Below are 25,575 nucleotides of genomic sequence, written 5' to 3'. Positions count from 1 at the left end.
TGTACATCAATCTCCTGTCACTCTCAGGCTCTGTGGTTTCCTCTCCTCGAGGCGATGATGTCACCACAGAAACTACTCAAAGGTGCCGATGCCAAACACACTTCAGACGGTGAGACACAAACACACAAGCACACAAGTGGTCCTCAACCTCTGTAACTCCAAGGCCCCAAAGAATTTTTAAGTATTTCTTGCTTTACTTCTGAAATGATGATAAGGATGCTCTTTTAAAATAATTAAAAAAATAATATAAACTATAGTTGTCTATAGATTAAATATGTATGCAGCCGGCCTTCAAGTTGAGTCGGATATATTGCGTTTACAATTTCCAAGCACATGAATTACCAAGTGAATTCGTATTTACTAGTAGCCTGGAAATCCAGACCTAAATCTGAAAGATTAATGGTCTGGCGTCGACTAATGAAAATCGCCCAGTTCGAGGGGCGGCACCAAGCATGCATTTGAAAATCTCACTGCACGCAATTGGATAACACTGCAACCAATCACAACAATAAACCCCATATGCTACCAGTGGAGCTAACTGGTAGGTTAGACTCTTACCATATCCGGTCGGCAAAACAGCAAAAACGTCCTTCTTGCAAAGGAGCGATTCGAGCGGCGTCTTCTGTTCCTGTTTTAGATAAAAAGCCAAGTCTAACTCATTCATTATAGCAGCCAAAGCCGTTTCAAACAACTGGTATTCATCCATAGCCATCTTGCAATGTTTACTAATGACTTCGACGTCACAGCGCTGTCGTCATCTGTTTAGCTCGCCTCTGGCCCACCTATATCAGATAACCCGATGTGATTGGTGCAGCTCAGATCGAGGGGCATATTTAATGAGCATCATTACTCGACACCAGAGTAACTCGCTGAGCAAATTCAACTTGTGCTCTCACGAGAACTCTGGATTACCAGGGTAATTTACTAGTAGAAAATTCCAAATCCTAGATCAGGGTATCCGTGGGGTCTTGAAAAGTATTAAAAGGTGATAAATCAATTTTGGGAAAATTAAGACCCTTAAAAAGTATTAAAAAGTCTTATCACGGCTTTATAAAGTCTTAAATTTTGAAAGTATTTTTTCTGAATTAGCTGTCCAACAGTTTGAGTCCCAAAAACATCGTAAAAGTGTGTGAATTTAGTCATTTTTATTAAAAAAAACGAACAGGTACATAAAAAACTAGGCTATTGTGGGTGCATTCGTAAATTGCCTCTGAGAGCACCAGAGCGGGCGGGCGGAAGTTCAAAAGCACAATGTACGCTCTGGCGTTCCCAGTGCGTATTACAACGCACCGAAATGTTTTAAAGAGAAGGTTGGTGAACGCATGAACAGAATGCAATAATATCTGTCTGCAGAGCCGCAGAGCCACAGTTTTACCCCAGCAGTTTTACCCCACGCATGCGCAGTTTCATCACAACAGTTTTACCCGCAGAGTCCGTTTACCGTTACATTAACCCATACAATTTGTATTATGCATTTCCTTAACATGTACTTGCTAATCAAACACTTTATATGAACAAACTACTAATCTATAAAACACAATCGGTCTTCCGACCTTTCACTATTGTGTTCATATGCGCGAGGGAGAGAGAGCAATACAGCGCTCGTGTTGTTTGAAGGCGGCGAGAGTGTGCGCGCGCGGCCGGGGCTCTCTCTCTCTGTTTGTTCTTGCGCCCTGTCCACTGATCTAAATAATTAGTTGTCACGACGACTTATTTGTTCCCTCGTTTTAATAAATCGTGGACACGTTGAACTAATTCCCTCCCTCATTTTGATTTAACGAATTACAACGTGGCCAAAAACAGTTTGATACTATTAATTAGTGAATGCTAAAGACCTATTTTTGTGAATTGGTGAATATTCAGGTGAATTATTTCGTGGCTACGAATTAATAATAATAATTAAACTGTTTTTCTTACCTGTGAAGATAGCTCTTCAGTGAAGGCCGACTATTCTCGTACAGCTTTTTATTCCTTTTTTTTGGTGAATTGGTGAATATTCAGGTGAATTGTTTCGTGGCCACGAATTAATAATACCTCAGCACGTTTTACAAATTTTCAACGTGGCCACAATATAAAACGAGGGAACAAATTAGTATAACCTGCTGAGGTATTATTAATTCGTGGCCACGCTTAAAGTGGCGGTGAGGTATTAAAAAATATTGAGAAGGTCTTGAAAAAGTCTTGAAAAGGTATTAAAATTAACTTCAAGATTCCTGCATATACCCTGTAGATGCATTTGCATACTGTGCATTTATAAGTGATAAAAAGAGAAAATAAATGTTATTTATATATATATATATATATGTATGTTTCTTTCTTTCCTCAGCACTAAAAGAGCTCACTATGAAAGTCTTAAACAGCATGTCCAGTTTTATTGCCCCACCTGCCATCATTCAGCGCATCCTACAGGTAAGCAGATATTTTTTTAACACCTCCTACAGCTAGTTTTACAACTGGGCTGTTTAATGTGTGCCTGTTACTAAATGGCAGCCATTGTGTGCGCATTCAGGCATGCATCGCTGTGTTCCAGTAATTGTGGCATGTATGAGATTGAGATATTATTGTTCTGTTGGGTATGTGGGATTTGTTTGGAAAGACTTGAAACCTTCTGACTTGACAATAGGATTGCAGGCTCAAGCTCTAAATCCCATGGTTCTTATTTGTGCTAAAACATTTGCACAGATTCTGCATTCGACTGCTCCAGATATATCAACAGATCAGTCATCTTGGAATGTTTTAAAATTTGTTTTTGTCATGCACTTTCACACAATCCGCTCTTGATCCTTATATTTAGATTGATGGAAGAACTACAGAAGCTGAACAGCAAATTTGCTTTCCAATGGCTCTTCCAGCTCAGAGTCTTGTGTAGCTGTTTCAAACACACACTCACACACTCAAACACACACACACACACATTTTTCTTTCCATGAGATCGATGCCACAGCTCAAGAATAGGTTGAGGCTTTGGGCAGTGGAAGACCTTTATCTGTTTTCATCTGCACATATTCAGTCCTGTCAGCTTTCCCCCATCGATCATCCGGTCTCCCCTCTCCTTATCAGTGCTATTACATCAGCACTCTGCTGTTCTGCTTCAAACTGCTGTCTTTAGAACTTCTAGGATTTCTTTTGAACCCGTGCTTATTATTATTTTGTATTTATTATTTAGTGGTTTGCAAAGATACTGTTCAGTTCAAAGTTTTGGGGTCAGTAAGGATTTTTGGTAACACTTGATAGTAACACTTGATAAACAGTAAGAAAGCACTTATAATTCATTTTCAAACTATTAACTATTGCGTGATATACAAATAGTGAGTTCTTCATTCATTTTCCACCTTAATTGACCAAATTATTTTTGCTTAATTAACTTATACATAATGTGTTAGATAATGTTTTTTAACCACACCTGATGTAGCTGATAACTGATGTACCATTTTAAACCGGTAATAAAGGATTTGTTATTAGGATTAAACTCTAGATAGGTCATGGTAAATACTAAATTGCCAACAATTAAGTGTTTTAACCCTTAAATGCATGAATGTTTCGACAGTCGTTATTACATATTCGGGTCTTTTGCCACCCGGATCTATATCGAACACGGATGGCTCTCTAATTGCTGCTATAGTATAAAACTTTCTTGATTTTTTTTTTTTTTTTTTTTTTAATAACAATTACAAAAACATTAAATAGGCTAAAGCATATTTCGTTACTTTTTTGAACTTGGAAGAGTTCCATTTAAGCAAATGTTTTTTATCATCATCGCTGTCATCGTCAAAGCTAATTTCCCCAGGACATTTATCATCTGGCTCAAATTCGCAATCTCAACCATATTCTCAACTATAATTTTCAATATTTTTTAAATTAATATTTTGATCGCTGACAGCTTCTTCACCAGATCTACCATCAAGTGACAGTGACACTAATATTTTATTTGCAGTATTTGCTCTGCAGTAAATCGCTAAGACATTTCAAGTGTTGCTGATGACTCTTGTGTATTTGTTTGTTTTATGGCTGTGGTAATTATGAGTGAAACATCACATCTCATTTTTTGTCAGACATCAGACAATCGCCAGCTTAAGGATTAAAGGTGAATTAACTGAACAGCTTCGGAGTCAGTGGAATGGTTATATTACTTATTTCGGGTTGAATGGTGGTGGTTTCGCACCCCCCTGGTGCCCGAGAGTGGAAAAAACTCAATTGCAACTTTGGGCCAGGAAGTATCGCGTGATATCAGGTCTCGCGATGTAACGAATTGCTTGACGGCACTGCACACGTACACACCCCCATTCAAGCACCGGCTAGCTATAAGCAAAGGGCAACGATAGATTGAGTTATGGCTGAGGCTGTAAAAAAGAAGCAGAAAGCTAGGAAATCTTTGTCGGAGGACCAACGAAAGAGGAAACGGGAGACTGACCGAGCAAGAAGTCAGACTCGAGTAAATATCGGACCGGCTTTTTCAGAATGGGGAGAACTGAGAGAAACAGAAGCCTGCAAAACGGATGCTGACCTGGCCTTCTTGCTGTTGCACTTGCAAGTATCTTTGGAATAAACTGTGTTTAATATTTAAATTTCAAGTAATTGTGACCTCATGTTGTTTGCTATTGTCTGTAAAGGTTTTTATTATGATCGCTGTCTGTTACGGGCTTACTAGTACGCTATATACTATAACTTTGATGTTAGCATTGTCATTAGCAAACACGTTTGATTTCTGTAACGTTAGTTGTTTGGCCGTTCCTCTGTTGGTTTTATTTGTGTAACTTACACTTTTATTTTATGTCACTAAGTCAACGCGTCTGATAATAGGCAATAAACATGTTGCACATATCATGATCGAGCTAGAAAAAACATTCTGATGTTTTCTTAGACAAGCAAAGGTAAACCGTCATTCTATCTGATTAACTTATAGACCTTGCTAATATAACTTTAGACAAATATTAGCCTCCGATATATATATTTTTTTATGCTCATGCCCATTCTCCCAAAAACAAACAAACACGAAAGCAGTAGTTCGCCTCGTTCATATCGTTCGTTCCCGGTAAAAATACTAGTATGCATGACAACCTATGATGACAACACAATAAATAAAAAAAATCGCCATCAGTTGGAAAGAAAATATTGCTTTACTTGCCTCGGTAGACATAACTGGTTTTGAAATAGCCGGTTCCTCTGCTCAGCTGGGTTGACAGCTGATCAGCTGGGTTGCTCGTGGCGAGGGGGGAGGGACAACAGTTCATTTTTACGACAGAGTGTTTGAAAGCATTTACTACCAGACACTAGGGGGAGCTTCGTAGAGAAAAAAACACTCAGGCTTGCCTGGTGTCCCTTTAATGAGTCATCAGAGATTTAACCTGTTAACCAGCAGGAGGACGCTGGCACAATGAAGTGCACAAAAAATTAGGTCACTGAAATAAGGCCATAAAACCCATACTGACTATTTGTTCACTAGACTTTTTAATTTTGCTTCAAAACGATGTGAAAAACATCATGCCCACTCATTCACTTAAACAATATATTGATTTAAAATTTGTAAGACACGTTTTGTGTCAGGAAGGCTTATGCAGGGAGGGCGTGAACGATCATGAATATTGATGTGTTTCATACCTGGAAGACAAAGACCCTTAATGGCCCTATCAGCTGAATGAGACTGAGGGGACTAGAACAAAGAATGTAAGGAGAATAAAATAATGGCTTTTTGATTGTTTGGATATTATTTACAACACAATCCAATCCAAATATGCATAATGAAGGACACAAAGACACATTATTGAGCCCACTGATCTAAACAGAGACATGAAAAGTCACACACCTTTGTGCCATTCCTGAAAACAGTTCCTGTTCAACATACCTGTTATTTCCAAGGTGTTTGCTTTTTCATTTTACTATGTTTATGTAGATGCTTGCTGATGCTGGTACAGCGCTCTCACAGAAAAACAGTTTGAAGAGACTCGTGTAAATGTTTAAGTCAGTAGGACTGATCAGTGGCATCTGGTCCCTGTAAAAAAACAACAGGCTGTGTAGTGCGTGGCTGTGGTTACGTTAGAGATAATGAGCAAGACTTGAGAAACTGAACCTTGTTTAGGTTTCATACAGATTACATAAACAGAGAATATTTGTTTTTTATATAAATTACTTCATTTAAAAGTAGACACTTCAAGCTTTCTAAAGACATATCTCTCATGTCTGTATTAGCTGAGTTACAGTTCATTTTCAGACGTGTTTCAGAATGGACATTGTTTTCAACTAAAAGAAAACCTTAAGATATAATGTAAGCTTGTTGTGTGTATTTCCAAATCATACGCTTGTACAGAAATGGTGACAAAAGCATAATCATAAAAAAAAGTCTTTTTCGTTAAACTTAAGTTAAATAAACAAATATTTTAATATTCTTTTTTTATGAGCCCAAATATTCGTATTTATATATTTTTTTTTAAATGCCCATCCCTACCTGGGACCGTGTATTGGTCCTATAGGATCCTTAATAGAATCCCCATTTGAGCCTTTGGAGTTAGTTTCAGAGAAAACTCTGACTCTTAACCCTTGTGTTATGTTGCGGGTCAATTTGACCCGTTTAGATTTTATAGTTGCTGGAAATACTGGTTAACCTATGTTTTTTTTCTTGATATTTTGTGACTTTTTCTCATTTATCATCATGAACATGCATGCAAAGTTTCAACATGCTGGTGTTTTTTGACATATACAAACAAAATTACTGTTACTTTCATGATGTTCAATTTGACCCGCATATTTTAACGCTCTAAGGCAACTGTACGGACCCAAAATAATAACATTTCTTGGTTATACTTTGTTATTTTATTTTTTTACTACCTTATGAAGCTAAAAAATTAGGTTTTCCACACTTATTTCAATACAGAAAAATATTTTGTCAACCACAGATGGTAAAAATTACCTATCATTTATTTTTTTCAAGCTACCTGAAATAATGTTAAATCTTTTTTTTTTTTCTTGATATTTTGTGACTTTTTCGCATTTATCATCATGAACATGCATGCAAAGTTTCAACATGCTGGTGTTTTTTTTGTTGTTTTTTTTGACATATACAAACAAAATTACTATTACGTTTGTGATGTTCGCAGGTCAATTTGACCATCATAGGCAGCTATTCAAAAGCAACTGTACAGACACAAAATAAAAACATTTATTTTATGTATGTCAGGGCATCAACTCCAGTTCTAAAGTGTAAGTGTATCTAAAAGTGCTCTAACCCAAACCAAACACACTTGAAAAAGCTAAATCATGGTGTTCAGAATTATTTGCAAATTACAAATGAAAATCTTTGACAGACACAGATAGTAAAATAAGCTCTCATTTATATATTCAAGATATCTGAAACATCTTGAGACTTCGACATACAGCAGGAAAAATGAGCTCAGATTAATTTATTAATTGTTCAGTTATGATGTTCTAAGCAAAAAAAAAAAAAGTTTAAAAAATGTATATTCAAATATATATAAATATAATGTATATTCACATTTTGTCAAAACAAAACAGTTTTAAAAAATGGTTAAAAAACATTTTCATTAAATCATATCTTCAGATATATATTTTTTTGAATATTTGACAAATGTTGATATTAAAAGTTTACAGTTTGTACCTGAATCTTTGTTGTTTTTCATAGTGTGATTTTTGAGGAATTGTATTGAATCCAATTAGGGTCATTTGACCCGAACCATAAGGGGAGTGCACAGAATTCCAACATAACACAAGGGTTAAAGTAGATATGTTGTTGGCGCTAACATCACTAAAGAGAGTAGGAGACCTTCAGGTCTTTGTTGTAGTCTCCTCTTGCATACACTTTTTACCAGGTTATGTCACACCTCAGATCGGACTACATCCCTGAAGTTCCTTCTTCAGTTCCTCAGCCGGTTACTTTACATGCTTGCTTTCCTCCGCCTCATAATGTTGGAGCAAGAAAGCCCTCACCTGACGCCAATGTAGAGACTTCAGTTTATAAACTCTGAATTAACTATATTTGCAAATGATTTACTAGTTCTTTATTACGGTTTATCAAGTCAAGTCACCACAGCGTTTCACTTTTTCCACATTTTGTTATGTTACAGCCTTATTCCAAAATGGATTCAATTCATTATGTTCCTCAAAATTCTACAAACTATACCCCATAATGACAACGTGAAAGAAGTTTGTTTGAAATCTTTGCAAATTTATTAAAATAAATATTAAATAATATTAAAAATAAAAACCGTATTTACAGCTTTTGCTCAATAGTCAAGTCAAGTCATCTTCATTTATATAGCGCTTTTAACAATGTAGATTGTTTCAAAGCAGTTTTACAGAGATAAACGTATGATTTAAGGTAACAGAGATTGTTTTGGCTTTATAGCGGTTCTTTAATAAAGTTATTTTCCAGCTAAAGTTAGTTTTGATTGATTCGCTTCCGTCGCAATGATCATTTGTTATTAAATTAGGGGCCGCTAAGACGACACCATTCTCTCTACACAGACTTTAAACGCGAACCTGTGAGAAACGCTGATGGTGTTCACATGCGCATTAAGAATTGGTTGTATAGTTATGTGCTTTTGAATATATGTGCGCAGGTTTGTAATTCCCTTTGTAAATACTTTGTTGAAGCACCTTTGGCACCAATTACAGCCTCAAGTCTTTTTGAGTATGATGCTACAAGCTTGACACACCTATTTTTGGGCAGTTTCTCCCATTCTTCTTTGTAGAACCTTTCAAGCTCCATCAGGTTAGATGGGGACAGCATTTGTCAGTGCACAGCCATTTTCAGATCTCTCCAGAGATGTTCAATCGGGTTCAAGTCTGGGGTCTGGCTGGGCCACTCAAGGACATTCACAGTTGTCCCATAGCCTTTGTTATCTTGGCTGTGTGCTTTGGGTCGTTGTCCTGTTGGAAGATGAACCGCCGCACCAGTCTGAGGTCCGGAGTGCTCTGGAGCAGATTTTCCATCAAGGATGTCTCTGTACACTGCTGTATTCATCTTTCCCTCGATCCTGACTAGTCTCCCAGTTCCTGCCGCTGAAAAACATCCCCACAGCATGATGCTGCCACCACCATGCTTCACTATAGGGATGGTATTGGCCAGGTGATGAGCAGTGCCTGGTTTCCTCCAGACATGACGAACTCCAGGCGTGCTGTCATGTACTTTTTACTTAGGAGTGGTTACCGTCTGGCCACTCTACCATACAGGCCTGATTGGTGGAGTGCTGCAGGGATGGTTGTTCTTCTGGAAGGTTCTCCTCTCTCCAGAGAGAATCGCTGGAGCTCTGTCAGAGTGACCATCGGATTCTTGGTCACCTCCCTAAGGCCCTTCTCCTCCGATTGCTCAGTTTGGCCGGGCAGCCAGCTCTAGGAGGAGTCCTGGTGGTTCCAAACTTCTTCCATTTACGGATGATGGAGGCCACTGTGCTCATTGGGACCTTCAATGATGCAGACATTTTTCTGTACCCTTCCCCAGATCTGTGCCTCGATACAATCCGGTCTCGGAGGTCTACAGACAATTCCTTGGACTTCATGGCTTGGTTTGTGCTCTGACATGCACTGGGACCTTATATAGACAGGTGTGTGCTTTTCCAAATCATGTCCAATCAACAGAATTTACCACAGGTGGACTCAAATCAAGTTGTAGAAACATCTCAATGATGATCAGTGGAAACAGGATGCACCTGAGCTCAATTTTGAGTGTCATGGCAAAGGCTGTGAATACTTATGTACATGTGATGTTTTTATTTTTAATAAATTTGCAAAGATTTCAAACAAACTTCTTTCACGTTGTCATTATGGGGTATTGTTTGTAGAATTTTGAGGAAAATAATTAATTTAATCCATTATAGAATAAGGCTGTAACATAGCAAAATGTGGAAAAAGTGAAACGCTGTGAATACTTTTCGGATGCACTGTATATAGCACTTTATAGAATACAGATCGTTTTAAAGCAGCTTTACAGTGATAACTGGAAAATGAATGTAAAAGAAAATAGTGTCATTGTTCAGATGAAGTCAGTTCAGTGTTGATTCATTTCCGTTGTAAAGATCATTGATTATTAAATTAGTTCAATTCGGCTATAAAGCAGCTCTGCACAAAACACAGTGGTGTCATTGTCCAGTTCAGTTCAGTTCTCATCGAATAGTGTCAGTGTTGTCAAATCAATATTGTTGAATAACTGTATACTTATTATAAAATGTTAGGATGCATTAAATTGACCAAAGTAAAGAATGCAAATAAAATGTAATTAGATTTAGATTCAGTTTAAAATAAATGTTGTCCTTTTGAAGTTTCTATTCATCAAATAATCCTCAAAATGTGTCATGGTTTCCACTCCATTGACAGCAATTTAATTAACACTTTGAAGGCCCAGAAAGGTAGGAAAAACATTGTTAAAATAGTCCATGTGACTACAGTAGTTCAACCTTAATTTTATGAAGCAACGAGAATACTTTTTGTGCGCCCAAACAACTAAAATAACGACTTTATTCAACAACGCGCGTTCACAAGAGCACCAAGACGCATGCCTGTGGAAAGACGGGATGCTCTGTTATACAGCGAGATACATGTGTCGTGTCGTCTCATCGTCTGAATTATCCAAACATTCAAGATGTGGCATGACAATATCACAATCGATGCAGCACACACTCTCCTGTTCAGTAGGCATCGCTTGGCAATGATGACATCTACACCACCAGCTCTCAATTGCTCTCTCTTTCAGAAGCTTGTGGTTGTGTTGCAGCCACTTCTATCTCTTTTAGTTTGTTCTCTGTATATTCTGGTTCGAATAAGTAAGGTTGTGCAAAAAATGCAATTCATGCTCTGTGTCGAAATCTGCAGACATAGTTATGAACTGTTTTTATATTGAGCGTGCGTCTTCCTCTGCTTGTAAACAGTTTCCTGGACATATGTCAGAACGCCAGCTCCTGCGTCATCACCACACACGCATGCGTCGTGGTGCTCACTGATACGGAAGAGAAGAAATTGTTGAATAAAGTCGTTTTTTTTTTTGCCGCACAAAAAGTATTATTGTCGCTTCATAAAATTAAGGTTGAACCACTGTAGTCACATGGACTATTTTAACGATTTCTTTGCTACCTTTCTGGGCCTTCAAAGTGTTAATTAAATAGCTGTCAATGGAGCCCCCCCTGAGCCATTGGATTTAATCAAAAATATCTTAATTTGTGTTCCAAAGATGAACGAAGGTCTTACGGATTTGGAATGACATGACAGTGAGTAATTAACCCTCTGGGGTCTGAGCTGTTTTCTGGGCCCTGGAGGTGTTCTGACTAGAGGTCTGCACGGGCTTTAAACTGAAGCCCGAACCCGGCCCGTACCCGCGATCATTTAACCCGACCCGACCCGACCCGACAATTACATTTACATGTTAAGCCCGAACCCGACCCGAACCCGAGGTCCACTCTATTTCTCACAGCAAATAAATACCATTTTTGAGAGAGAGAGCCTGTGTGTCTGTGGTCTTTGTAGCCTATGCACACATTGCACATTGCACATCGAGAAGAAAGCGAAAACATTGCAAAGCGAGAAGAAACCGCTCTGGATGAAATGTGAATTTTAAAACAAATTAAATGAACAACAGCAATAACTTAAATAAAAGTGCTTTAAAAAAAAACATTTACATTTAAACATTCATATATATATATATACAAACGAAATGTTTTTTTTAAGCACTTTTATTTAAAATATTATTTTAAAATATTAGCGCGAAGAAACCGCTATGCACACATTGCACATCATGCGCACGCAACTTTCTCTCGCGCGCGTGCCGGTCACCACAACACAGCAAGCAGGCAAAGCACACGGCACGCAAACTATATATAGCCTATATAGTTTTTCTTAGTTACAAACCCGAACCCGACCCGAACCCAAGGCTGTTCAATAAACATTAACCCGAACCCGACCCGAAACCCGCACATTTTTCGGGACCCGTCGGGCTCGGGTCGGGTAGCAGACCTCTAGTTCTGACATGCTCTGACATTTGTGGTTATTTCTGTTACTTGTGACATTTTCATGGCCAAAGTCTAATTACACTGTATTCAGCACAAACTCTGCTACAATAATATATCAGCAGCATGTATGTAAAAGTTTGTAGTTTTGAGATAATGACATCTATGCGTGGTTTGTGAAAATACAAAAAAAAATTCTCACTGAAATAAGGCCATGAAACCCATACTGATTATTTCTTCACAAGACTTTTGAAAATTGTGTGACTTAGCCTAGAATATTTGCTCTAAAACTATGTGAAAATCACCCTGACTGCTCATTCAGATAAGACAATATATTGATTTAAAATATTTACGACGTGTTTTGTGTGAGAAAGCTTTATGCGGGAGGTCATTAATATGTAAGCTTTTCACACCTGAGAAAGACAAAGACCCTCTCCTAACGGCCCTATTAGGAGCTATCAGGCCCTGTCATTCTGAGCAACCTTGCACAAAGAATGAGGAGATTTAAAAAAAGAATGGCTTTTATATTGTTTGGATTTATTTACAACACAACATAATCCAAAGATACACAACAAATGACAAAAAAGCACTTATTGAAAACAATGATCCAAAGACAGAGACCTTTGTGCCATTCCTAAAAACATTGTACATACCTTTCATTTCCAAGGTGTTTGATTTTCACTTTACCATGTTCATGTACAGAGACTCATGTGAATGTTGAAGTCAGCAGGACTCAGTGGCATCTGGGCCCTGAAAGAAAAAAAAAAGTGAACATACTGATATCAAGAGAAAGGCCTGCACGATTTTGGGAATAAATTTTAGATTTTTCTGGTTAAAATTGCTTTTTAAAATTCACAGAATACACACACACACAAATGTTTCCAACAATATATAATATAATGAACACCAGGTTTGTTGTGCCTTGTAGGCATAGGCTATGCGCAGTGCTGGATAAAATAATAATAACAATAGCAGCCTATAAATATTCCAAAAGATTTCAGTAACAACTAAGCTAGAGAAAAATATATTGATTATCATGTTACTTCAAATGTTTCCATGAAGCCGTTTGGTGCGTTTTGCTTTTCAAACGCGATCGCGATCCAAAATATGATACGTTCAAACGCGATCGCGCTCAAATATAAAACATTATGGTTACCATATCTAACCATCCATATGGTTTAACATATCTACGTTTGAGCAGATATCCACAAACACAGTAACAGTAAACACGGGTCTAAATATTATAATATTCACCATATATCTAGCAACAGTTCAACTGCAATGTGAAATTTATGCAACAATAACAAACTAATATGTAAGAATTTCTTACCTTACATCTTTCTTGTCTTCAAATCGCGTTCTTCTTCTTCTGAGGTAAATCCAATGTAAGCTCACGGTGCGCTTTTCAAACTCGACGAAAAGCAGACTTGTGAAGTTTTTTCGTGCTTTGTTGTTGAGGTAATGAGCGCGTTCGCGTTCCATGTGGAGATTTGCATGTGAATCTCTTTTGCGCTCGTGGGCGTGGTCAAATTAAAAATAATTAGGAAGCATTTGAGAAGCTGGACATCTTGTTGGTTTTATACAAATTACTTAAACAGAGAATATTTGTTTTCAGTTTGAATCCAATCATTTAAAAGTACACACTTAAATGTTTATAAAGGTATATGGCTCATAAATGTGTGACAAGTATTCGCTGAGTTTTATTTCAGTTTATAGACGTGCTCAAGAAAAAAAAGTTCACCGCGACGGAGAGGCAGAACGCACACCCTGTTTATTTTCTTTATTTTACAAAAGCACAATGTTTTGATTTGATTGTAAGTGGACACATACAAAAGTAGAAATATCACAGATTCTTTTTTTATATTTCTTTTTTCTGTATGACCATAAATGACGGAGTAATTTAAGTTTATTGTGCTACAATGTGAAGAAAATCCAGCAAAACGCGCCGGCGTGTTTGCCGACCTCAGAGGGTTAATGACATAATTTTCATTTTTGGGTGAACTATCCCTTTAAGAAACTCACTGACCCTAAACTTTTGAATGGTACTGTACATCACAGAGAAACACACATTAACTTTGCTGTCACTACAGTTTTTTGTTATTATACAGGACATGTTCATGTTCATTTTGATTCAGGGATAGTCTCTTTTTGTGACCAATGTTGATTCATTAATCTCCCTGCCTCAGCATCTATCTGAGAAGCTCTGGTTCAGCCCGGCTGCTGATGGTGACATTTGATGGCATTTGCTCACAGTGTGTAATCATTAGTACACTGCTGTGAATGCAAATGCATCTCTGACAGGGAACAGGAAAGGTTATAAGGAACCCTATAAAGTTATACTAACAGATGATCGCAATCAATATATTACATAATCAACAGGTGTTGTCTTGAATGTGCACTTACATCTGGGCACATGCAGCTGTATGCACTGTGCATGCTGTGAACGCTTGCTTATTGATGTATTATTGTTTTCATTATGATGTAGTTCATGGCGTACATTTGATTTCCAATTTGTTTGCACTCCACAACAGAAATACAAGAAAGGGGGTCATGGGGTGGTGGTCTATACAGGACATGTGTGACGTGTCACAGTTCCAGTCTGCTCAAAGCTGATCATCAGCTAGTCCAGGCTGGTTTAAGTTGTTAATTACACTCTAAAAATGTCAACAATGATGTACTCAATTTTTTTCGTGAAACATTTTTACACTTAAGAATGAGTACATTTTAATGCAGTGAAATCAATTCAATATACCTTATGAAATTATGTTAATATAAGTTAAAAAAAATAAATAGCCATGGTACCATGACAAATAAAACTGAGTAGACCCAATGAGTTATGGTAACTCATAAATATTGGCTTTTAATTTTTCCACTGTTTCCCGAAACTGTAGTAACTTAGTTGCTCATCCAGTGTTCAAACCACATTGGTTCAGCAATATAGAACCGCCATTAATGATGTCAAGCAGGAGGTGGAGTAAAAACTTCTGAGATTAAATTAAAGTCCACATGAAATCAAAATTTACCATATTTACTTTGTTAGCACACAATACTGTTGTCCATTATTCTCTGTTTGGTTTCATTTTCATGGACTTTTATTTTGTTCTAGTAATGTTCACTAATGTTTATCCTAACGCCCCGGTGTAGTGACGGGGACACTATACTGTCAAAAGAGCACCGTCCTTCGGATGAGATGTTAAACCCAGGTCCTGACTCTCTGTGGTCATTAAAAATCCCAGGATGTCCTTCAAAAAAGAGTATGGGTGTAACCCCGGCATCCTGGCCAAATTTGCCCATTGGCCCCTGTCCATCATGGCCCCCTAATCATCCCCATACTGATTGGCTTCATCACTGTCTCCTCTCCACCAGTAAGCTGGTGTGTAGCAGCTCTGATTACCTCTTGCAGACAAGCACTAAAATGTCAGAAACTGTTCCGCCTTTTATGTTTAAACTGGAGTCGGACAATGATGGAGAGACTCAAGAAGAAGTTAACTATCTAACTAACAGTTAAAGGGACTATGTGTAGCTTTTTAGGTATTTTATTATCTAAAATCAATATTTTTATTAATAAATATGCCCTCAATGGTGTACAAATACCTATGCCAATGATCAGACTAATCCTCATAAACGAAGAATTTATTATCTTTATATACATGGGACGGGTAGGTCCACGGAGGCTTCCATGTAGTTCCGCCATCTTGAAAAACTATAATAGCAGAGAGGGACAAAAAGTACTAGGCCAACGCGTTTCCACAACGCGTTTTCGTTCAGAACCAGCGTCACGTGACTGAAGCCAGCAGAAGCGGAGGAGCAGAGCAGAGAGAGGCGCTTGTCACTGCCGCAGCAAGTTTAAAAGGCTGCACTGCACGGTTATTTATACACCGTTCATTCATACATATGCTGAGTCACAGGATGAGTCCTCGTCGTCGAAAAAGTCCAAAATCGACCGTAAAAGGAAACGTGACCGGAGATTACAAAAACAAGGGTTAATGTCGGGATAGCTAATGCAGGAGAAAGCTTTCAAAAGAGACCCTGAAGTTGCCTGCTTTCTTCTCGACAGGTAAGTCAATGTTACGGTCTTAATTACAAGCTTTTTTTTCATTGCTTGGTTGTGTACTTTATTATATAGACAGTAGAACATTTATAGTTAAAAGTTAAACAGGCTCTTTGATGAATAGCAGCTATTGAGTAAAGTAACGTTAGAGAATGCGCTGATGATGATGATATCTAACAATGCACGTACTTCAAAAAATATAACGAGTAAAGAAGGCATTACTGCTAATTACCATAGTTAATGTTTTTCACAGTCAGTAATTCATACTGTAGCATTCTTTTTTTTCGTTGTTTCAAGTTTCAGTTTGTTTTAAATAAACCTGTTCAACCAAAGAAAAACTCGAAGTGCTATTATAAGACATCCTGTCATAGCTTTTTGGTACATAACGGCTACCGTAGATGCAACACGCATTTGAAAAAGTGAGGCGCTGGAGAGCATTATTCGTTTGAATGCAAAATACAATTTCACCACTAGATGGGAGAAATTCATACACACAGTCCCTTTAACTATCTTCAAGTCTTTGATCAACATATTCATAGCCTTTGGGTGCTCGAGTGTGTTATGGTTATAATGAAATTAATAAACAAGTGTTTGTCTGCTAATAACAGAGAAGTAGAGTGTTGTTTGCCATTGTGTGACCTTCATGACAACAGTATTTCTGTACCTTTCCACCCCTCAGAATGAAAATGTATTTTGTGTGTGAGAGAGAGAGAGAGAGAGGGAGAGAGAGAGAGAGGAGAAATATCTTCCAGGTCTTGATCTTTGTGACTGCTTCAATCTGAACCTCTACCGAGGGCAGAATTACCCATGTGTGTGCAGTCCTGTGATAACAGCTAGTGATGGCGAGTGTGTGTGATGTTACTGAGACCGCACTCCTTCATCATCTGAGAGTTATCAGCTGTCATTGTGAGTGCAGTCTGACAGAACGCACTGTGTTTACTCCCTGATTTGTGTTGACTGCAGTTTGCTGCAATTCATTTCAGAATCGTTTCTCACTGCGGACAGACAGGTTTCTACTAGTATGATCAAAGCTATAATAAATTAATTTATCTCTGTGTATGTGTTCTCTCTTCCAGGACCCTGTATATGGGAAAGGAAAGCTGGCTGAGATCCAGGGGCTCATTTTAGGGATGCTAGAGACCTTCAACTACGAACAGGTAATGTGTGTGTTGAATGTGTTGAATTTTTTCATTATTTTAATTTAAAATAACTGTTTTCTGTTTGATTATATTTTAAAATGTAATTTATTCTGTGTTGGCAAAGCTGAATTTTCAGCAACTTTACTGCAGTCTTCAGTGTCACATGATCCTTCAGAAATCATTCTAATATGCTAATTTTGTGCTCAATTTATGTTTCTTATCATTATTAATGTTGAAAACACTTGAAACGGTAATATTTTTTTTTCAGGATTCTTTAATGAATAGAAAGTTCAAAAGAACAGCTTTTTGTAACAGAGTGAAAATGTTTACTATCACTTTTAATCAATTCAGTGCATCCTTGCTGAATAAAAGTATTCATTTATTTTATAATGATATTTTGACATATATTATTAAAATCACGTAGACTTATGTAAGTTGAAGCTGTTTAATTTTAGATGTAGCAGGTCGCATCATGGGGGGCTGCCATGTTAAGATCATGATGGCCAGATCTGAATACCACTCGATTTATCTCAGTAACTGCTGTGTAATTGGACACTTGCAATAAGTCAATCATCGCCTGCTGTGAATAGCACATTTCTACAACACCATCTGTAAACAAACACTTCAACTTATTTCAGATTCGGTCAGATAATTTTTCTGTACCATGGTACCACAACATTTTATTTTATTTTATTTTATTATTTTTTATTTTTATTTTTTGTGAGGTGTTGTTACACAGCCTGACTTGCAAAGATAAATTATTAAATATGTTCATACAGTAGAGCTACCCATAGTGCATCATTGATGTCTTGCTCTCCTATTAATTGCACTCTTGTTGGTTTCAGCCAACAGATATGTCATTTACCTCTTTTAAATTATAAGTTATTTTAGTGCTGCTCACACGGCTCAAACCACAGCAGCTAAATTCACAGTGTTGTATGTGATAATTGGAAATGAAATGTGAGGTGAGATCCTTAAAAAAGTGAAAACCTTCACACCACACCTGCCAATAGCAAGTGTAGAGAATATTTACTGCCACTAAAATTGGGATTATATTATTTCAAAATATGTATGTTGTCCTATGTGCAAAATGATTTATGTTTTACCTTTTTAAAAGCAGACAGAAGTTATTTTAGTATCAACATTTCCCTTTATTTACTTGTTGTTTTAATGCTTTTGTACCTTTCATTTGAATTCTCATCACTTGCGTCAGTTAAAAAAAAGAAAAAATAAGATGGTCGTTCCGAGATGATGATAATATTGCAAGTTATGACAGTGGGGCAGATTTTAATAAATTGGGTTGGTATCTATTGATTATTTTATAGGCACAAAAAAGCTGATACAATAGCAATAAATGTACCTACTTAATCTGTGCATCTCTACATACAACTAATATGAGAATAGGGACCAGGAAATGTTTTGGCAATATTTATAAAAACAACACATTGATCCATCGCACACAGATACCTAAATACTTTCTCAATCCCTCGTAATTTTTTTTAAGTTTTAGAGAGTGACGTGCTTCAGAAGAACTATCAAACACGAATTCCAGCTTATCCTCACAGCTGCTTTAATCGGGTCAGTTAAGGGTGGAGTGTTATGAGAACTCATTAATGGCTGTTTCTTCATTAATTAACAAGTGCACAATTGAAGAGGCTCCCTGGACTTCTCAGGTCCCATTATGGTTATCAGTGGCACACACACATACAGTCGTGGTCAGAATTATTGGCACCCCTGGTAAATATGTTCAAAGAATGCTGTAAAAATAAATCTGCATTTTTGATCTTTCTTAAAATCACACAAATCTAACCTTTCATTGAAGTAAAACTAATGAATGTCACAATAATGAAATCACATTATGAAATAAATATTTATTTATTTATTTATATTATATTTTTCTCCAATACACATTGGCCACAGTTATTGGTAGCCTTTGGAATTCTTATGAGTAAAATATCTCTGAAGTATATTTCCCTTCATATTTAACATTTTTTGCACACCAGGGTGACTAGGAACATAAAATTGTCCAGCCATGACTTCCTGTTTCACAGGAGTATAAATATGAGGTAACACGAAGGTCAAATTCTCTTAATCATCCATCACAATGAGTAAAAACAAAGAATACATTTCTGATGTGCAGCAAAAGGTTGTTGAGCTTCACAAAATAGAAAGTGGCTGTAAGAAGCATGAGAAAAGCATTGAAAATTCCCATTTCATCCCATCAGGGTAATAATTAAGAAGTTCCAATCAACAGGAAATGTTACGAATCTGCATAGAAGATGACTTGTTTATATTGTCTTAATGTATATCGAAGAGGATAGTTTGAAGAGGTTTCAAGAAAAATCCTTTGCTCCTACCCAAAAAACAAACTCCAGCATATTCAGTTGCCAGACACGACTGGAACTTCAACAGGATGTGGTTCTATGGTCAGATTAAACTGAAAAAAATAGCTTTTTACAGTATGTGTAGGATTCTGTGTAAAATACTGCTGGATCTTTAATGTTGTGGTCCTATTTTTCTGCTGGAGGTCCTGGACATCTTGTTCAGATATATGGCATCATAGAATCTAAGAAATCCCGGTACTAGAAATCTTATAATCAATTTTCCATCAGGACAATGATCCAGAACAAACTTGAAAATCAACACAAAAATAGGTCACTGAGCACAAAATGAAGGTTCTGCCATGGCCATTCCAGTCCCCTGACCTGAAACCTGTACAGAAAACTGATGAGGAGAGTGTATCAGTTTTCGACTTAAGAGTTGAAGGATCTGGAGAAAATCTGTATGGAGGAATGGTGTCTAATCTCTTATCAGGTGTTCTCCAAACTCATCAGGCTTTATAGGAGAAAACTCAGAGCTGTTATCTTGGCAAAATGAGGTTGCAATAAGTATTGAATAAAAGGGTGCCATTAATTGTGGCTAATGTGTATTGGAGAAAAACAATTATTTTGTTAGGGAAACAGGTCAATTTAGCTCAATTGGAATTATTAAATAATGTATTGGGAATTTTGAAAAATTCACTTATTTTACAGCCGAACAAATGAATCGTCTGATCAGCAGTTTAAGACATTGCATTTGTAAGCACATAACACAAGACACTTCTCTTTAAATACAATTAAGACATTATAAATTATTCTAACACATAAAACTAATATCTAACACAAACACACACACACACACACATTCACACAAGTTGCAGAATAAAAGAAAGTGAGGAAAGAATGATTTTTAAGAGAGTGAAATGACGAAATCCCAAGTTTCTAGCAATATATTCACTTTATAAGACCTGACCTGAACAAAACATCAATCATTAATTTAACCCTTCTATCGTTTCTTAGGCAGGGTTATTAAGTTTTATATCAATGCACCAGTTCCACTGGAATCTGGAGACGCTACTTGCGTTTGTCGGGATTCCCTTCGTTGCTGGAAAGGGGATTTCCCAGGTTCATTGATTCGTGTCTGAAGTGGTGTCTTGAGAAGCCAATCACGTTCTGGTGTGTTGGCGGATGAATTGAATCGGAGTCTCTCCCGTGGCTGAAGTTTAAAGTTTGAGGCGGGATTTGCTGCAAAACTTAACTTAGAACTCGAGACTCTCAATGGAAAATAAAAGAAACTAAGTAAAAGAAAGAAAAGTAAATGAGATGAGATTGGATGGCTTGAATAAAGCTGCTCGGACTTATCCCATTTTCATCTCCCAAATATGTCGTTGTCTCTCTGTCTTGAGTTTTTAAACTGTAATGTTTGTACAGACTCCCGGAGGAGTTCTGATCAATTAGACACTGTCTTCAGTTCAGGGTGTAAATGTTTCTCCTCCTCTCACCATAAATTACATGTTATCTGATAAGTCCCATTTCCCGCTCTTCGCGGAGTACAATTAAGATATGATTTCTATAATAATAATATGATACATTTTACACAGATTTAATTCACACAAAAATTAAGGAGAGAAGACATTCACGCTGATGTCAAACACTCCATACGTCCATTAAACCATTCAATAGTTATAACACTTACACAAATTATGTGGTATCTCTAAGCATATTAGTCACATATATAAGTTGTAAACATGATATAGAATTATGCAGTTGAACGATGTTTGATTATAAGTCCGTCTAGCATTGTTTTAGAATGGTCTGATGCATTTTGATATGTAAAAGGCAGTCTCTGTGGTTTTTAAAGATTTCATTTCTTTGTTTAACAGTGTAGCAAATTAGCTCAAAAGGGAAATATGAATATGAATAACTCATTATAATTAATTATAAATATTTGGATCAGTTAATAAAATTAACTTGTTGTAGCTGAATTATTGTTACAATCAATTAATCTGTGTGTCCAGCGAACACTCAGTATTGATTGTCGAACTCTCAGAAAGGATATTTTTCGTGGCCTCTCTTTCGAACTCTTTCTTAGCATGTAGCTGTGATCACAATCGTTAAATTGACGTTGTTTTACAAGCAAATCAAAATCAACTCAAAAGCTTTATTTTATCAAATCATGAACACAACTAATCTAAACACCCACATACACACAATCGCTCATACATGGGTAAAATAGAAAATGTTAAAGTAAATGGAACCGGACACAGAAACAGGGAATTGAGTAATAATTTAACCACCTGAACAGAACCAGTTGCTTAGTTTTAAACACCTTGTTAGCAAGGGGTCTGCCGCTTATACTAAAACTCTGTTTAGCGTTCAAATGTACGATACTTGCATTGCCTTAGCTGTTGAAAGAGCGTCCGGATGCAGTCTCAGAAGAAAGTCTTGATGGTTCCGTAAGTCCATGATGTTGAAGTTGCAATCGATTTCTTCTGTGTTGAATGAAGAAATTCTGATGAACTTGCTAGGTTAGTCTGACTTTAAACATAGCTGTCCTCTCCCCTAAGGCCGGGTGAGGGTGAGGGTGAGGGTGAGGGTGAGGGTGAGGGTGAGGGTGAGTAGAGTAGAGTAGAGTAGAGTAGAGTAGAGTAGAGTAGAGTAGAGTAGAGTAGAGTAGAGTAGAGTAGAGTAGAGTAGAGTAGAGTAGAGTAGAGTAGAGTAGAGTAGAGTAGAGTAGAGTAGAGTAGAGTAGAGTAGAGTAGAGTAGAGGCATTTATATAGCGCTTTCATATGTACTACTGTACACCCAAAGCGCTTTTACAATCATATCAGGGGATCTCTCCTCAACCACCACCAGAACAGCAATCAGAAGACACAGAGAAGAGGCAGTGGAATCTGTGCGGGGGCTCTTTAACCTCTGAGGATGGTCTCTCCTCCCAGGGGTCAGTGAGCCAATGGTAACTTAAGCTTTCGGAGGGAAAATGTAGGATTTTTTTGTCTTCGAGCATGGTAATTTGCATATGTAAGTGGATTAAGTGGTGATGCAGAAACTATTAAAGGTTATTGTAATACTAATATGTTGTATACATATCGACATACAATAAACACAATCATTTAGATCATCAAAATACTAATTTGTACACACTAAACATGGTATAGGTGAGGTTACATTAACTGTTGCTTCTATCATAAAGCATGATGAAGGAAAAAGGTCTGTTTTAAGTCTCTATCTTGGGGATCAAACAATCCTTGGTGTTACTTTGTGGTTTTCTGCAAACCATGGCCATCTCCAAACCAATCCTAAAGAACTGGTTTAAATTCCTCCCTGGTTTTGGCTTAATTGAAAAAGGCTTTGCTAGAATGTGTTGTCTGAAGTTTTACTAAACTTTATTAATCTTTTTGCAATACTAATTTATTTGATAGATTTTGTGTGGAGTTGCTTTCTTCACCTATAGTTGTCTTTCAGTACTCACTTCTCACTTGAGGTCACTTGTAGGATAATAGCATCCATAAAAATGCATCAGACTTCAATACATAACCTTTTATTCCTTTCTATTCTATTTTTGACAGCATAAATGCTAAATCTTGCTACTTTTGAGACCTGAACTTTATAAGTGGAATCTGGAGTGCAATTTCTCATGGTATTTTCTGTGGGCATAGTGTCCATGAGTCATTGGGTATTTATTTTTAGCAGTTAATTCCCAACCTCAGGCTTTTAAGTGTTTTAGTTTGTCGCACAATTTGCTGGAAGGTGTCTATACAGGATGTGCAACTGTTTACATGGCAGTGCAGTGCAACAGGCTGCAATGGACTTGTCAAAACGTCAACGTGTTTTATTTATTTATTAAAATCTCTTTTCTAAAAAAAAAAAAAAAAAAGACAGTCATAGCTATTACAAACTGGATTAAAGGAAAATGAATGCATAGACAAGTAAACAGTCAATAATAATAATAAAAAAAACAACTCGAGCAGGCAACAGGACCAATAAATAGGAAATAGAACAAATAAACAAATGGGTCTAAGAGATATGTCAAATAGTACAGAAATTAAACTCATCAAATGTAAAAATAAATCTCTTTACTTTAAGCATGCGCTGACTCGCTACAAATGTTATAAAATCAAGAGCAGTGAGTGATTTTCAATTTTTCTTTTGTTTGATTAAGTATACATTAATTGTAAGTTGTACAGTTGTAAGTAGGGATGTCCCGATCAGGTTTTTTTGCCCTCGAGTCCGAGTCCGAGTCATTTGATTTTGAGTATCTGCCGATACCGAGTCCCGATCCGATACTTCTATAATAGGCTACATAAAAAAAGAATAAAGAAGAGCAAAAAACAGATCCAGGATGTTCCTTATTTTTTATTTAATTCACCTTATTTTAACATTCAACAACTCTGTTAACAAACAGAGCACTTCTGTGAGGTAGCTTGAACAATCAAGTAATAAATAACATAAATTCTTCACTTTTGGACTTTAGTGCAACAGTAAATATAAAAAAAGTCTAATATTTAAACAAATAGCACCTCAACTTAAAATACCCGGCAGGCATGTAAACAAATAAAAAATAAAAGTGCCACAGTGTTTGCAAAGCCAGTAATGTGCTTTTAGAAACTGCACTCGCCGGTTTCACACTGCACGCGTTAGCAGAGCGTGCAGCGCGTATTTTTTTCGGCGCCCATGTTAACAGATTAGAGCATTCACACCGTACGCAGAGGCGGCGCGGCAGCGCGTAGCAGGAGCAGAGCAGAAGCAGCAGTGCCGCGATCGTTTCGGCACAGAGTCTATTTTTGCTGCGCCGCTTACGCTGAATTAAAGTGATATGCATTGATCATGGCCAAAATACACCGCAGTTTTATCCAAAAAGTGCATTGATGATATCTATTGTGTTTTAAACAGTCGATCAAATGACCAACATCAATTTAAAAAGAAAACAAATGTCCAAAAACAAACTTGTTGCCAGAACAATAAAAACAAAGATGAACTAAAGGTTATATATATTTATGAAATTATTAATAAAATAAGCTTCTTGACAAGTATTTTCTCTTAAATTTATTTGAAAACGAAATAAAGCAATGCCAACTTATCCATTATAGAGTAGGCTACTCTGTCTGTACACAACCTGCGGTTGACAAACGCTGCCAGTGTGAAAGCAAAACGCGCGTGTCCTGCTCCTGCTCACCATATGCACTGCTCCTGCGCTGCTTATGCTCTGCTAACGCCTGCAGTGTGAAACCAGCGTAAATCTGTGCCACCACATAACTATAGATGTGTTAAATAATAATGAGAATATATATACATATATATCCGAGTCCTGATCGGGAGGTAATGTCCGATTCCGATCGAGTCTGAAACCACGTGATCGGGCCCGATTTCCGATCACGTGATCGGATCGGGACATCCCTAGTTGTAAGTATACATAATTAGGCTGCTGTCACTTTAAGGCCTAATGCACAGATCTAATATACTGAAACACGTCTGATTTTCTCCAACATGTTTATGCGAATACTTGGCAAGATGGGTATTTTCAATTTTAATTTTACTGTGTTCAGAAGTATTAAGCACATCCCGCTCTTTATTTTTTCCATGCATCCATCACTCTAACGTGTCAACAACTTTAAGCAATCCACCCACTGAACGGTGCGTAGATATATTTACAGTACATGCTGCAATATAAACAATATAACAAAATGTCCATTGATTGACACTCTATCTTGTTGCAACGATATACAACACGAACAAAGTCTTTATTGTAATATTTATATAAATATTTAGTATTTGAAAGACTACAAATGTTAAAAGGCATCCATTAATGACTTTATCCATCAGGTCCTGATGTCTCCTAGCTGCCTTTAAAAATAAAACAAATATTCGATAAAACGCGTGTTTGTCAGTTAACTTCAACTTTAATATATCATATACAAATATATGTCAACTGTATTTGAAAAATGAAACCAAACCTTGATGACGTCAGTGTCACATGGCTTGCACAGAATGCACAATTGTCATTTGATATTAAGCAAATAGTTTAAATTACACCAACAAAACTTAGTTTTACTTCCAATCAACTAATTTACGTTAATTTAAGGGATTTTGTGTAATTTTCTCTCTTTATTTTACTTTCTCT

The 25,575-nt window shown here is 37.0% G+C and overlaps 1 protein-coding gene across 1 annotated transcript in view; it reads left to right on the top strand.

The window, feature by feature from the left end:
* The window catches only part of vps8 (VPS8 subunit of CORVET complex), a 136,636-nt gene that overhangs the window by 86,858 nt on the left and 24,203 nt on the right, over positions 1–25,575 (top strand). The window contains exons 38-40 of the mRNA XM_084091643.1: positions 28–109; positions 2,327–2,409; positions 17,073–17,153. Of these exons, the coding sequence (XP_083947769.1) occupies positions 28–109; positions 2,327–2,409; positions 17,073–17,153 (246 nt within the window). The remainder of the gene's footprint in view (positions 1–27; positions 110–2,326; positions 2,410–17,072; positions 17,154–25,575) is intronic.

The sequence above is a fragment of the Abramis brama genome (assembly GCF_963993115.1).
Source record: "Abramis brama genome assembly, chromosome: 2".
Taxonomy (NCBI): Eukaryota; Metazoa; Chordata; class Actinopteri; order Cypriniformes; family Leuciscidae; genus Abramis; species Abramis brama.
Note: the sequence above shows the minus strand (reverse complement) of the source record. Positions and strands in the feature narration are given on the sequence as shown.